We start from the raw sequence: 15,622 nt of genomic DNA, 5'->3' as shown, positions 1-15,622 counted from the left end.
TTGAACAGGCATTCACATGTATCTGCTACCCTTGTCATTCTAGGTGATAGAGGTCAGAAATTTGAAAAGAGCTGTTGAAAAAGCCTTGGTGAGTTACTACAGTGCACCTTGTAGATGGTACGCACTGCTCTGACTGTGTATGGATGAAAGAAGTGAATGTTGAACTTGTTAACTGGTTATTCTGTCCTGCATATTGTTAAATGCCTTGAGTGAAAAGTGTTTCCCCACATCCTCATATGTGTCTTGTAAATGGCTTTGAGAAACACTGTGTGGGTTCATCACAGAACATCCACCCTCTGTCCTGGTGTTTTGGCCATAGTATTTATATTGCTGGTCCAGTTAATGTTTAATCCCCAGAATAGTAGGTTGCTCATTGATAGTAATGTCACTGAATGTCAAAGAGGCATGGATCAATTCTCTCCTGTCACAGATGGTCAGTGTCTGGCACTTGTGTGGTATTAAAGTTACATGCCACTGATTAGCCCAAGCATAAATATTGTTCAGGTGCTACTACATATGGACAGGGACTGCTTCAACAACTCAAAGGTTGATATTGATGCTGATCATAGTGCAATCATCAGCAAATATCCCACTTTCCAACCTTACAATGGAAGGACGGTCATTCATGAAGCGACTGAAGTTTGTTGAACAAAGTACAAAAATGATCCCTCTAATTGTTCTCCCTCCTGTGCAGACCCATGAGGTTGGTGCACCACAGTAACGTCTGCAAGCAGAAATCATGCTGCATCATGATAATCAAAATTATGCAGTGTTTGCCTGCACAACCACACAGCTTAGAGGGAACATTGGAGGACAATATCCTGAGGAACGTCTGAAGTGACTTCCTGGAACTGGGCTGACTGGCATTCAACATTCACAGCCATCTCACTTTCTACTAGGTAAGACTCCAGACACTGGAGATTTTACCCTAATGCTCATTACTTCACTTCTGCCAATTCTCCTTCATTCCATGCAATCAAATGCTGCTTTGATGTCGCTCACCTCCTCTATTGCATTCAGCTCTTTTGTCCATGTTTTGACCAAGGCTGTTTTGAGTTCTCATGATGAGTGGCCCTAGCAGAATCCAAACTGAGTATTGGAGAGTCAATTATTGCTGCCCAACTATCTTTTGATTATGTTATCAAAGGCTGCTTCCAGGTGTTGGTTGATGATCCAGACTAGAATGATTGAACAGTATTGGTCAGACCGGATTTCTCCCACACGTTATGGACTGGACCTATTTAGGAAATGATCTACATTGCCATAGAGATCCCGTACAGTTTTGCAAGGGGTGCAATTTATTCTGGAGCACAAATCTGTGTAACCATTGTGGGATGTTGTCAGAAACTACAGCCTTTGCAGTACTCAATGTTTTCAGACATTTCTTGATAAAACGGACCTGCTGGAATCCTGCACCAAAATTTGGAAGAACTGGATCATTGACCATTCAAACAACGGCCTAAGACAGTTGAACTCACAGAATCTTAATTTTTGACCAATTTACCAAAATCATCCATCACCATTACAAAAGCAAAATAACATGAATACTGAAAATCTGAAATATAGACAGACAATGGTGAAAATTCTCAGCAGGATAGCTGGGACATATAATTAATATTTCAGGTTTTCATTAGAATGAGAAAAGTTAAACAAATGAAAGAATGAAGACTGGAAACAAAAAACAAAAATGAAGGTGTAATAGAGTGGAAAACAGGAGAAGTTGAATAACTCATGGGTGTTTTTAACATTACCCCTTGCCATGTATTCTGACCTTCCTCTCTCTAATCTGAATGTTTTATCTTTCGCAAAGGCCCCAGCTTCATCCTCTTAAACTTTAAGAAATTTTCATCATGACATGACACTGAGCTGTTTTACTACCATCTTCACCCCCATTCCCACCTCTTTGGCCAGGTATCTCCCCCATTCCTCCATACATCAGACCTTCCAGCCAAACCTACTCATCTCTGAACCACTTCCTATGATCTCTTATCCTCTTACCTTTTCAATGTAAAGGTTTGGTAATGACATCAACTCTCATGAATTTGCTGGTCTCCCCAGTACCCCAAACCTATCACACACTGAATTTGCAATACTCTGGTGTTCTCTTAGGTACAATCCTAATATTGTCATCAAATGTGCTGATAAGGATGGGGCTGTTGTTGTCTGGTGTACCAACATCTACACAGCAGAAACTTAAGGCCAGCTCGCTGCCACTTCTTCTTCCTACCTCCTGGACCGTAAACTCTCCACCATTCCTTTTCCCGCACTATCTTTCCATACAACCCCAGGAGATCCAGCATCTGCCTTTTCACCCCTTCTTTTCTCACCACCCAGGACCCCAAACACTTCTTCCAAGTTAGACAGTGATTTATCTGTACTTCTTTTAATTTATTCTACTGTATTCACTGCTCACAATGCAGTCTGTTCTACACTGGAGAGACCAAATTTAGGCTGGATGCCTGCATTGTGGAACACTGCTATTTAAGCTGAATGAACAACTCTGAGATTTCAGTCACTGCCATTTTAATTTTTCATCTTGTTTTCATGCTAACTTCTCTTGCCCTTTCCTTCCTGTAGTATTCCAATGAAGCTCACAGAACCTCTTTTTTCAGTTAGTCACTTTACAGCCTTCTGGACACACTGTGTTCAACTATTTCAGACTGTAATCACTGTCCTCATTTTGTTTTCAGTTCTTTTACGGAATTTGCTTTTAATCTGTTGTCCCTGTGAACTGACTTTAGCTGTTTAGCTTTCTAATGTTCGTATCTCTTCTAGATACATCTTTTGTTTCTTTACTGCTTTTCCTGCCCCCTTTGGCTGAGCACCACCAACCATTTTGACAATTAATCTCTTTTTACCAATTTATGAAATACCTTCTGTTTTGTTATTCTACCCACCCTCACTCTTTTATTTGCTTAAAGCCTATTACAATGCAATTTTCTGGTTTCTTTTTACAGGTCATCAACCTGAAATATTAATGTTGTTTCTTCCCTGACAGATCTTGTCAGATCTCCTGAACATTTCCCAGCAAGTTCTGTTCTGATTTTGACAATCAGCATGTCTGAATATTTTTTGTACTACGGTACTGTTTTGGCACTTACCTGGCAATGTAGGAATTTGTTGAGATGTGTCTTATCAAAAAGAAAACATGTTAAAAGAAACAGAAAAGTCAAAGGTTCTTGCCTGGCATTCTTCAGGATTGCTTAGTTGACTCTGAACTTCAAATCATGCATTTGTGTTTGCGCCTTCTTTCCCTGTTGCAACTGTTGCGGTGTTCCACAGTTTTGTTGGTCACTTGTGTTGTGTTCTGGGGTTTAGCTTAGCCTTTGAATCCAGGTTTCCTGCCCATGCACAGCCAAGGTCAGTCCCCCTCCACCAACACCCTCATCCGCCCAGCTGAACTCGTCCTCACCCTCAACAACTTCTCTTGCGATTCCTCCCACTTCCTACTGACTAAGGGGGTGGCCATGGGCACCCGCATGGGCCCCAGCTATGCCTGCCTCTTTGTAGGTTATGTGGAACAGTCCCTCTTCCGCACCTACACAGGCCCCAAACCCCACCTCTTCCTCCGTTACATTGATGACTGTATCGGCGCCGCCTCTTGCTCCCCAGAGGAGCTCGAACAGTTCATCCACTTCACCAACACCTTCCACCCCAACCTTCAGTTCACCTGGGCCATCTCCAGCACATCCCTCACCTTCCCGGACCTCTCAGTCTCCATCTCAGGCAACCAACTTGTAACTGATGTCCATTTCAAGCCCATTGACTCCCACAGCTACCTAGAATACATCTCCTCCCACCCACCCTCCTGCAAAAATTCTATCCCCATTCCCAATTCCTCCGCTTCTGCTGCATCTGCTCCCACGATGAGGCATTCCACTCCTGCACATCCCAGATGTCCACGTTCTTCAAGGACCGCAACTTTCCCCCCACGGTAGTCGAGAACGCCCTTGTCCGTGTCTCCTGCATTTCCCGCAACACATCCCTCACACCCCGCCCCCGCCACAACCGCCCAAAGAGGATCCCCCTCATTCTCACACACCACCCCACCAACCTCCGGATACAATGCATCATCCTCCAACACTTCCGCCATCTACAATCCGACCCCACCACCAAGGGCATTTTTCCATCCCCATCCTTGTCTGCTTTCCGGAGAGACTACTCTCTCCAGGACTCCCTTGTTTGCTCCACACTGCCCTCCAACCCCACCACACCCAGCACCTTCCCCTGCAACCACAGGAAATGCTACACTTGCACCCACACCTCCTCCCTCACCCCTATCCCAGGCCCCAAGATGACTTTCCATATTAAGCAGAGGTTCACCTGCACTTCTGCCAATGTGATATACTGTATCCATTGTACCCGGTGTGGCTTCCTCTACATTGGGGAAACCAAGCGGAGGCTTGGAGACCGCTTTGCAGAACACCTCCGCTCGGTTCGCAATAAACAACTGCACCTCTCAGTCGCAAACCATTTCAACTCCCCCTTCCATTCTTTAGATGACATGTCCATCATGGGCCTCCTGCAGTGCCACAATGATGCCACCCAAAGGTTGCAGGAACAGCAACTCATATTCCGCTTGGGAACCCTGCAGCCCAATGGTATCAACGTGGACTTCACCAGCTTCAAAATCTCCCCTTCCCCTACCACATCCCAAAACTAGCCCAGTTTGTCCCCTCCCCCCACTGCACCACACAACAAGCCCAGCTCTTCCCCTCCACTCACTGCATCCCAAAACCAGTCCAACCTGTCTCTGCCTCCCTAACCTGTTCTTCCTCTCACCCATCCCTTCCTCCCACCTCATGCCGTACCTCCATTTCCTGCCTACCACCTCATCCCACCTCCTTGACCTGTCCATCTTCCCCGGACTGACCTATCCCCTCCCTACCTCCCCACCTATACTCTCCTCGCCACCTATCTTCTTTTCTCTCCACCTTCGGTCCGCCTCCCCCTCTCTCCCTATTTATTCCAGAACCCTCACCCCATCCCCCTCTCTGGTGAAGGATCTCGGTCCAGCTTCACACTTTATTATCTTGGATTCTCCAGCACCTGCTGTTCCCTTTATCTCTTTCCTTGGAGACATATGCTTTACAGGTATCAGGCAAAGCTGGGCAGCTTTTAAATAGGTATAACAAACCGCTTCTGTTCCAAATTTTGTTGGCTTGCAATGCTTTGATGACCATAATGATAGTATTGGCTGCACCTCAAGATGTAATTGTTATTGACTTGTCATGGTGGCTTCATACTTGTGTCAATCCTCTAGTGATGCACTAATGGTACTGTCTCTTCTCTTTGCCAGAAGATCCTTTCCAAAGGCTTTAATTAGTTTAGAGGCAATGGCTAACTCAATGAGCCTCTCTAATAATTCCTCTTCAAAAAAAGTCACACTCACGCTTTCTGTTTCAACATCTTCTAATAAACTAGTCATTAGCCTATTGGGTTGACGTCTGCATGGTATGAGTTGGAGTCTATTAATCCTGAAGTTAATTCTTACCTTGAACTGGCCTTTAAGAACCTCCTTTTGAATCTTTTCTGGCTCTTTCTGATCATTTTTGAAAAGAACAAAAATTTAATTCTGGATGCTCCTACAGTCCAATGGGAAACAAGAATTTTGGAGCTGTTTTCTTGAACTCATCTATTATTTGGTCTGTAAGATAGAACTGCATATGTTGTTTGAACAGTGATAATTCAATAAGGATGTCACAAAATATCCAATCTGAAATTAGGCTTCTGTTATCCATAATTCCACCCTAAAAACACTGCTCTCTACCACCATAATTTGTGTGTCCCTGACTCATGTCTGTGTGTGTTAAAAACTATTCCTTCCCTAAGAACATAGTTGTTGTGGTTCTGAGAAATTTACTTATATTCTGACTGTCAAGAAAAGAGTATTCTAGCTTCTAAGTTCTGTACTACACTGTATTGGCTTTGTGTTTCAGCTCAAAATGGTACTTTTTATATTTTCCTTTCTTTACATTAAGGCAATCTTACATATTGATTTTGTTTTCAAAAAACTTACATTCTAATCAAAAAGAAATTAATTTTGTTTTCTTGGTGGTTATTGTCCTATCTGCCAATCTGTAGAACTGTCTGTACTCACAGAAACTGTCTGCTTGGACTTTAATTAGTTTTACAAATATCTACCACTAAGATAGTAGAATCTTTAGCAGGTGGTCACTGATGCTACCATGGTGTGAGCTTGTTTCCAATAGGGTGTTGTCCCAGATTTGGAGATGCTTATATAGAAACAAAATGCTATAGATGCTGGAAATTTTAAACAACACAAAAACGGAATTAACATTTCTGAAGAAGAGTCATACCAGACTTGAAACTTTAAATCTACTTCTCTCTTCACTGATGATTTCAGATGTGTTGAGTTTCTCTACCACGTTCTGTTTGTTGTTTGTTTTCTGTTTGCATGTTATATCCCAGAATATAAAAAAAACTGAGATTGAATATTGCTGTATTGAGGAATCCTGCAGGAAGCCATTAGAACTATTATTATTTACAGACATTATATTCCTCAGGTTTGTATGCTGTTGGAGTAATATTAAACCGAAGTGTCATCACAGAGAAGCATTCTTCCACTAGAATGTCATGCTTTACGTGAACTGAGGTAAGATGGAGAATGGGATATTTATACTCTCATGTCACATTCGATGATGCAGTGATGGTACCATGAGTGTAGCTGAGTGTGCAACATAATACACAAACATTGATAAGAAAATTAACTGGACCAGTCACATAAATATTGTGGCTACAATAGTAGCTCTAAGGTTAGGAATTCTATCAATAGTAACTCATCTTCTGACTTCCCAAAGCCCATCCAACATCTATTCAGTACAAGCCAAGAGTGTGATGGAATACTCTTCACTTGTCTGGATGCTGATAGCTTCTAAACTACTTTGGAAGCCACACACTATCCAGGACAAAGCAGAATACTTGATCAACACTCCATTCACCATTTTAACTACACAGCTTCCAAGTCTGTTGCCCATATTACCTAATAGATCAAGGGCAATGGACTTATAGGAACATCACCTGCAAGTTGCATTCCAAGTCACAAACTGTCCTGACTTATTAAAAAGATCTGGATGCTCCTGGAAACGCATCTGAAGAGCCATTTGGATGGCTACATACTTTAATTCCATTCACTCTTCTCCAAAAAGTAAATTATGTTGACTTTTATATAGACTGATTTACAAGTGTCACTGTCAAACATCAGATGACAGATGGGCGGATCACACAGTGAAAAATAGATACGCACAACTCAATTCTACATGTAAGTAAGCATTCACATTGTTTTCCCATTAACATTTTTAAAACATTTCTTATATGCAGTACTTTCATAGTATGCATATTACGTAGTACTGTAGTATATAAGTGAGATCCTTCAACAAAGCAAGTTTCAGAACCAGCTTCTTAGTCCCTCTGCCAGCACTGCAAATAAATTGTTATACTAAAATATGGTTTCTTTTCAGGGCAACAGCTGTATTCTGTTCTTAGCGGTAAAATATGCTATGAAGTCAAATTAAACGGGTACTAAATTGCAATCCCGCTCCAAATTGCCCTCAGACTTTATTTTGCCTGAAGACTAAACTTCATCTGAACTCCTTGTTTGCAACACCACAGATCAGTTTGACCTGGATTCACACTTATAGATTTGCGATTATGAAAATAAATTCAAAATTAAATCCATAACTGACTTCTTTCATCATCACCATATCTTTTGAAAAGGCTGTATTTTTCTTGGAGAATTGAAGATTTGCTGCTTCAGTCCTCCACACACATCAGTACATTTAGCTTGCATTTCATCATTTGTGGGCTTTTGTGTTAAACCTTTACCTTTCTGGTTGACATATTCTGCCTTTGATTCAGGGAGGGACAGCAGAGATTCTCGGCCAGAATCAGACTCCCTTAATGGCCTGCCCAGGATTTCGTTTTCTGACGCAACCAGATTTCTAATGAGGAAGTAAGTGCACATCTTCCCTTTCCCTTTAACTTCAATTTCACCCCTTTCATGTATTTCAAAATTTTTATCCTTAAGTGCTCTGAAATTGAAAATAAGTGAGGTATAAATCTCAATTTATCACATAGCAAGAAATAAACAAACAGCCTATGTGAAAATTTTCTGGGGATAATAAGTCTTTCAACTGGCTGCTCTTAAAACTGTTGCAATTTTTCAATATAAGTGTACACATAATATTATGGTTCTGTTAACAAAACAACAAGCTGAATTGTTTACCGGAAAGCACTAGGACTGAGGTGGATCTTGTTTGGTACACCGTGGCTTTCCATTCTTGAAGCTGTGTTGACTGTGTCCCCAAAAAGGCAATATCGAGGCATCTTTTCACCAACTACTCCAGCCAGAACTGGGCCGGTGGTTACTCCAACTCTTATCTGTATAAAGAAGAAATAGAGGCCACTGCATTCTTTTAACTAATGTAATTATTCAAAACACAAAATGCATTCCTGGAATTTATTTCTTTGCACGATTCAATTTGCATGAATCAATAAACAAACTGTAATTTTTGATATGATACTATAAATAATAATATACCTGGATAGGTGATCCTGTCACAGGATTTGTTACACCTTTAGCTGCTATGATCATTCCCAAGCTAAAATTTGCTACTCGCTCTGCATGTGTAGAAACTGGCACAGGGACTCCTCCAACTACCATGTAGGCATCTCCTATTGTCTCCACCTTTACAATTGGTAATAAAGATAATTCAGTAAAATATTGAATTTGCAGAGACATGGAATTATATTAAACTAAATTATTGCTATTTTGTTAATGTTAATTAGCCTCAACATTTTTTGTTTTGTGGCAAACATTCCTTTCTTACTATACTGCATTCATCTTGTAGTTATATAAAGTCTTGAAAATCTATTCAATGAAGAAAATTGTTACCTTATAGACATCATGGACTGTGGTTAGTCTGTCAAACTTCAAGTACATGGTGTTGAGCATAACCACTATTTGAATTGGTTCACACTGCGCACAGATACTTGTAAATGTCACAACATCACTGAACAGCACGGTACACTCCCTAAATTCACCTATAGCAGAAAAAGTAATTTCACTCACGATTTAACTAACTTGCAAGAATCATTGTTAATATTACTGATCGATTGAAACCAGTCAGTTTGACTGTTCTGTTTAGGTGGCAAAGTGAAAATTTACAAATTTTATAATGGTTATTTTAAAATGATTTGGAACAGGTTTTTTAAAGCACAGTCATTTACTCAAAGAATGCTTTGCTGGGGCACAGTTGGAGCAGAGAACATTATGAGGATCAGTTGAGATCTAAGGAGCAGTGGACAAAATGATTATCAGTGAGGGTTTTGAATCATTTTCATAATCAAGCCTTATTTTAGTTCAACTGGAGAGGTGTCACCACTCAATAAAGGCAAATTTAACTCTTAATTCGCACTAGTGGACTAACAATACATGTTACATTTTGACAGATTTCACATATTCCACCTAATGATAATTAAACAGGGGTCCTCAATTTAAATAATTTACCAAGTTTCATACTTGATCTGGACAGGACACTAGCTATCCATTTCTAGGGTGGTTCAAAAATCAACAGGCTTTAGGTAGTGAGCAACAATTCTATTTAGAAATTCAAACATCTCTCTTTGTAACATGAACTCTGCAACAAGAAATATCTTTGAGGGAAATAATAAACATTTAAAGTGAAAGAGGATGAACAGCTGTGAGGAGAATTCACAACTGGCATATCATTTTTGAAAAAAATGAAAATAATTAATATAAGTTCAGGATGATTAAAATAAAATCAAAACCAACTTAAAATACACATGCAAAAAGCAAAATACTGCAGATGCTAAAAATCTGAAACAAACACAGAGAATGCTAGAGAAACTCAGCAGGTCTGGCAGCATCTGCGAAGAGAGAAAAACAGAATTAATGCTTCAAGTCCAGTATAACACAGAGATCAGTGAAGACATGTAAAGAGAAAGGACCATCATGTATGAGATAATGTCTTATTATTTTTGGCAGTAGAGAGTTGCCTCCCATAGTTGCTCAAAGGGTGGCTTTCCCAAACCTGACCACACAGTCAAGAAGAAAATATTCTGCACTTTCACTTTATTGACCTTCACTATGAAAAACTAAAGAAATGGCAGTAGGAGCAGAAGTAGATCATGTTGTTCTGTCAAACCTGCTCTTACCTACTTTCCATGTCCCTCACTTCCCTGACAGTTCAAAACATCCATCTATATCAGCTTTAGATATATTCTACATGGAATATCAACACCTTCTAGTGTACAGAATCCGAAGAATTACAGCCTTTTTGAAGAAGTTTTTCCTCATCTCAGCCCTAAGTGATCCTGAGATGGTGACTGATACTATAAATTCCCCAGCTAGAGAAAGCAACAGCTCAGTCTCTACCTCGTCAAATCCCTTCAGAATTTTGGTTGCTTCGATTAGGTCACCTCTTATTCATTTCAACTTTACAGAGTATTGGCTCCATTTACTTCACTTTTAATTATTGGACAATACTCTCAACCCTGGGGCCAATTTAGTTAACCTTCATTGGACTGCAAGTGTGTCTCTCCTTAAGCAGAAAATTACTGAGGACAGAGGAACACATAAAACACCCATGCTGATGTTTATAGTATTTAAATAACACCTTTGATATTGTTGTGCAGTGTTTTCTGTTCCACCCTCTAAACACAGAATGTAAATACACAGCAATTTCAAATTACTTCAAACTACAGATTAAGACGTGCAAATCTCAGGATTTAAACACGTGATGTCCATACAGGTTACAGATTGCATTGTGAATGAGGTGCTGTCTGTAAGGGAAGATCCTGTCTAGCACTTAACTAGAAAAGTAAGAAAATGTTTAAATTGAGGAAAATTTTTTAATTGCCCATCATTCTTAAGCATACTATAAAATATCATTGCTGATTTCTATGTTTTACTGAATGTATCATTATCCCACACTCGCCACATTGCAATAACATCAAAAACATGCATCAGAATATAAACAGGGTTTGGAGAAGTCAGTATCTACCAAATTTTCAAAATTGAGTGACTACCGAAGCGTTTTATTTCCATTGTCGGGAAGTGTGAAAGAGCTATTACAGAAGAACAGTACTGAAATTGCAATGTAGTTAAGCTTCAGTGGCTGAAAATTGGTTTAACTGGGCAGCAAATTCTCAAGTAAAGATACCATTCCTTCCAAAGAATGAAAATATGTTATCATACAATAACAGTTATCATTTTTCAAGTATCTAATCATCATTTTTGAGCTTCAACTTTGACAATGAGTCAATCTTCTGTAGTCAATATGTTCATATAATGTTCAATTAATTATTAAATTAGTTTAAGTTCATTCACCTGCCTCAACTTTTTTGCCTTCTTTGAGCTGGTTCGCCACATGCTTTGGTAGCATTGCATACAACAATGCTTCTGTTTTCTTCTTTTCTTCCTCCAAATGTTTGGACAGAATTCTCAGTTCTTCTTTCTTTCTTTCAAGCTGGTTAGATAATTCCATCTCAGCAAGTCTCTGCTGATTCAGAAGAATAAGGTCCCTGGTCACATCGTGAGAGGCGATATCAGAAATGTGCATGTGCCTCTCTTCCAGCTCATGTAAACTACGCAGCAAAGGAGAGCACAGATACAACATGCATTGTAAATATTCCATCCACACCATTTGACCTGGAGGAGGATGATGATTAATGTCAATGTGAGAAGCACATATTACATTCCACTGCAACAATAACATTTTGATAACTGTCACAACATTCTTTACCATAATCTTTAGTATATTTCTACCAAAGTCATCAGTATTTTAACTTTCACCGCATCTCATACCCTTAGAAATTGTTGAGATCTTCCTCTTTTTAGTAAATGCAAATAGATGCAGAACCCAAATTAAGCAATTATCGCCACAAAGGCTTTGGATGACAATGAAAAATTCTGAATTGACTGAAAATAACTTCTGGCCTCTGCTAGATCAATGGTACCATTATTCATCCAGTAAGTGACTCCTGTGCTAAGAGTCTGTCATTAAATTTTACAAGCACTAGTTTATCTATGATAGTAATGGCAGAAAATATGGCTTTGATGTGACTGCACCCATTACCACTTTATGTGGTTCTGGACACCCCTTGTGAGGCAGCAAGTTCATCAGAAGTGAGATTGGAAAATCATTACTTGGTCAGAAAATGACCAGAAATTCAGTGGTATATTTCCCTGCCCAATTTTCCTGCCTTTGCCTGAGTTGTTCTTTTTATGTCAGTCAAGAGTAAAATGGGGCCGCAACTGCACACATATACCTATAGCATGGTCTATTAAGATTGCACATGGATGTAAAAAGAATATATTGTGCAGACAGCAATTCTGATTCAACATCAGTGCCACCATTACCAACTATGCTACTCCAGTGAATGCCTCCTGTTAAACTCACGCAACCAAAGATAGTTGCAACAGCAAGAAGAACTTGCCTACAGTACCCAGCCCCCAACCAGTGCTATTCAAAGGAATCAACAACTGCCCTCCAGTAAGATGCTCATTAAATTCTATCCAGAGTTGTTTAAAGTTGGTGATTTGACAGGAGATAGTGCTGCACATGGATTGATTGTGACTTTAAGGCTTTCTGTCATGTCGCTCAGAAGAGGGAGAAGGTGAAGAAGGAATCTTTATCCACACAACACCTTCCAGGAACAGTGTGTGCATCAGTTCAGTTTGAAGGAAGAGATGCTCCTAGAAATCTGCCTCCTCTGCCATGCAGATTTCAGCAACAGCGGAGGGCAAGAATAGCATTCCCTAGGGCTGGAAAAGTTACTATAGCCATGATGCTTTGCATTGGGTTTTTCCAGGCTGAAACAGGTGAAAACTCTAATGTCTGTAAACTTCTCATCCCTTGCTGCATAAGGAGTCTTCTTTATGCCACATGAGGCATGTAATTGATTTCCCTCTGCCAAAGGAAGTGAGATATACACCTGGTGTCTCTGTGGTGCAGGGTCCCAGAAAATGTGTAACTGTGACTTTGCATGAGATGTTTCTACAGCTGCAAAAGGATCCAACTCCCTGAATGTATGGTTGGTGTGCGTTCCATACAGCACATCATGCTTTCGAATGCTCACAATCCGGTGCAACAAACATAATGTTTTTATTCTGCACCAGTATGGTATTTCTTCAGCACTGGACCCACCATATCAGACCAGACAGAGGAGGTTAGATGTTAAGTACTACCTGTGTGACAGATAGTTCATTACTCCACAACTATTCAATACCATTCAACAACAGCCATACCACTGCACAAAACATGATAGAACAGACTACTGGGATGCTCAGGAAACAGTTCTGCTGCCTGAAGGCTTCTCAGACAATGTGCTCCTTAAAGTCACTACTCTGATGAGGTCATTAGCACAATTTGAGCAAAATAAAATCATAAAATTGTTACTGTTAATTATTCAAAACATTTTTATAATGTAACATCAAGAACATTCGGCTGCTGATTTTCTTGAGACTGCATGGGATAGACTAACTTATAAAGGAGAACTGACTGCATTTGAGTAGGGAAGAATGGAATTGATCAAAGGACATCCCATAATGCCAATTAGTGGAAGGAATTACGATGACAAGGAATCATTTTGACTTTAGATAGATATATATATTATACATATACATATATTTTTAAAAATTAGCAGTTGTCTCACTTTTTTAAACATACCTCTTAGTTCCAACATTGGACGATGCTTCCATGATTCTGGCATCATTTCCCGTTTTGTTCTTAACACAAATAAGCTATTAATAAATTTCCGCACACTTGATATTTTGAATGTTACTTCCGGGTGAACAATGTTGAAGTATTCATCAAGTCGGATGTCCATTGTTTGAAGTCCTGGGACCAGCTTCTGTATATTTATCCCTGCTTGTTTTACCCTAAGCTTAAAAGTCCAACACAAGTGTTTAGCATAAAACATTTTACTAATCAACATTTTCAGAATAAATAAATTGAAACATTAACTTGCAAGGCATAAAATTGAAAGATAAGACATCTGCTTTTGTTCAGTTACATGGAGTTGATAATTGTTGCTTTTACAAAACTCTTTAATCAGTTTTCAAACTAGATACAGCATTAATTTCTGATGGGGCCTTCCACTGCATATTTAATTTTAGAATTTGGTGGCTTCTGATACATTTAGCATCAACCCAAAACTTGGATCGAGATTTAGACTCTTTATACTGTTATGAAATTCGACTGATTGTCCAGAGTGCTCTTTAAGATTTAAATTCTCTTTCAATGAAAATTTCTTGTTACAATTTAAGGACTTAATTGTTTGTGAAATCTTACAAAAATACAGTGGCAACGATTAAACTAATTAATCCAGTTACCAAACAATTGTTTTTTATAGTATTGTATCCATTATTTCAATATATGCAAATACAACTTTGCGTAATTAAAAATCATCAAAAGTATCAAATTTGGAAAGCACACAACACCATAGATCAATTACAAGTTTTGAGTGTAATCAATTGTTACTAGCCACAGATTTTATATGACACGAGACAAAGGGTGGATAGACATAACTGGTTCCTGTTTAATCATAATCTTATCGAAAGTAGTTGATTTAGCATGTGGGTCAGCAAACCTTTTACCTGAAAAGTCTATTTTTTTAAGAAATTAGTCTAAAATATAAGAGATACCAAGAACTGCAGATGCTGGAGTCAGAGATAACAAAATGTGGAGCTAGAGGAACACAGCAAACCAGGCAGCATCAGGGGAACAGGAAAGGTGATGTTTTGGGTCAGAATCTTTCTTCAGAAAATTTGGTTATCTGAGCTTAAAATATAAATTGCTTGGAGCCAGAAAACAAAAGACTAACATTAGCAAAGCATTGACTTTTTACCTGGAATGAAACAACAATAAGAAACGTACTTACAAAAATGAGAAAAAATCCTTGTCTTTGTGTTTTTATAGTCATTTTTGATATGTATGAGAAATGTTAGCCTTAAATTTCTCAGTAAAGTCATCTTTAAAACAGAATTTATGCTTAAAATCTTCAGAGCAAAGATAAAATTCAACCACATTGATGCTGATATGTAAAAACAGCTTAAAATAGCATTCAGAATAATTTACTATTTTTTGTTATATCAGAAACCTTAAGGCCACAACCATAAAACCTGACCTAGGGAAATCGAGGTTAAATTTGAAGGCATGACTACACAAACAGTGGTTTTATTTCCTGGAATTTAGAAGGGCCAATGATGATTTGATCAAGATTTAAGATATAAGGTTGATAGCGAGAAACTATTTTGGCTGGTTATGGAGCCTAGGACAAGAGGCCTTAGTCTAAAAATTAGACCAGACCTTGAAGAATTGGAAGTAAGAAATAGTTCCAACATGCAAAGTTGAGAAAAGTTTGAAACTCTTGTCTTGCAATTGGCAATTAACGGTAACCTGTTGGCAACTTTTAGCTTCTTAAGTCATCTGTGGCTCCCAACTTTTATTGGCTAGTTCCCATTTTATGAAAAGTCAACAGAAATATTAAATTGAGGAAATGTCAGCCAGAAAGTAACATAGCTTTTCTAAGGAAATCAAATCACAATAAATTTCATAGGTTCAAATGATTTTGTTGG

General features: G+C 39.0%; 1 protein-coding gene across 6 annotated transcripts in view; it reads right to left on the bottom strand.

Annotated features, from left to right (window-relative positions):
* Positions 1 to 15,622, bottom strand: part of LOC125457434 (guanylate cyclase soluble subunit beta-2-like) — a 64,335-nt gene that overhangs the window by 10,291 nt on the left and 38,422 nt on the right. For all 6 annotated transcript variants that reach the window (XM_059651052.1, XM_048541617.1, XM_048541618.1 and 3 more), the window contains 6 exons: positions 13,713 to 13,929; positions 11,372 to 11,692; positions 8,915 to 9,063; positions 8,561 to 8,707; positions 8,246 to 8,400; positions 7,846 to 8,051 (listed from right to left, as the gene is read on the bottom strand). In XM_059651052.1, the coding sequence (XP_059507035.1) occupies positions 7,846 to 8,051; positions 8,246 to 8,400; positions 8,561 to 8,707; positions 8,915 to 9,063; positions 11,372 to 11,692; positions 13,713 to 13,929 (1,195 nt within the window). The remainder of the gene's footprint in view (positions 1 to 7,845; positions 8,052 to 8,245; positions 8,401 to 8,560; positions 8,708 to 8,914; positions 9,064 to 11,371; positions 11,693 to 13,712; positions 13,930 to 15,622) is intronic.

The sequence above is a fragment of the Stegostoma tigrinum genome, chromosome 14, assembly GCF_030684315.1.
Source record: "Stegostoma tigrinum isolate sSteTig4 chromosome 14, sSteTig4.hap1, whole genome shotgun sequence".
NCBI lineage: Eukaryota > Metazoa > Chordata > Chondrichthyes > Orectolobiformes > Stegostomatidae > Stegostoma > Stegostoma tigrinum.
Note: the sequence above shows the minus strand (reverse complement) of the source record. Positions and strands in the feature narration are given on the sequence as shown.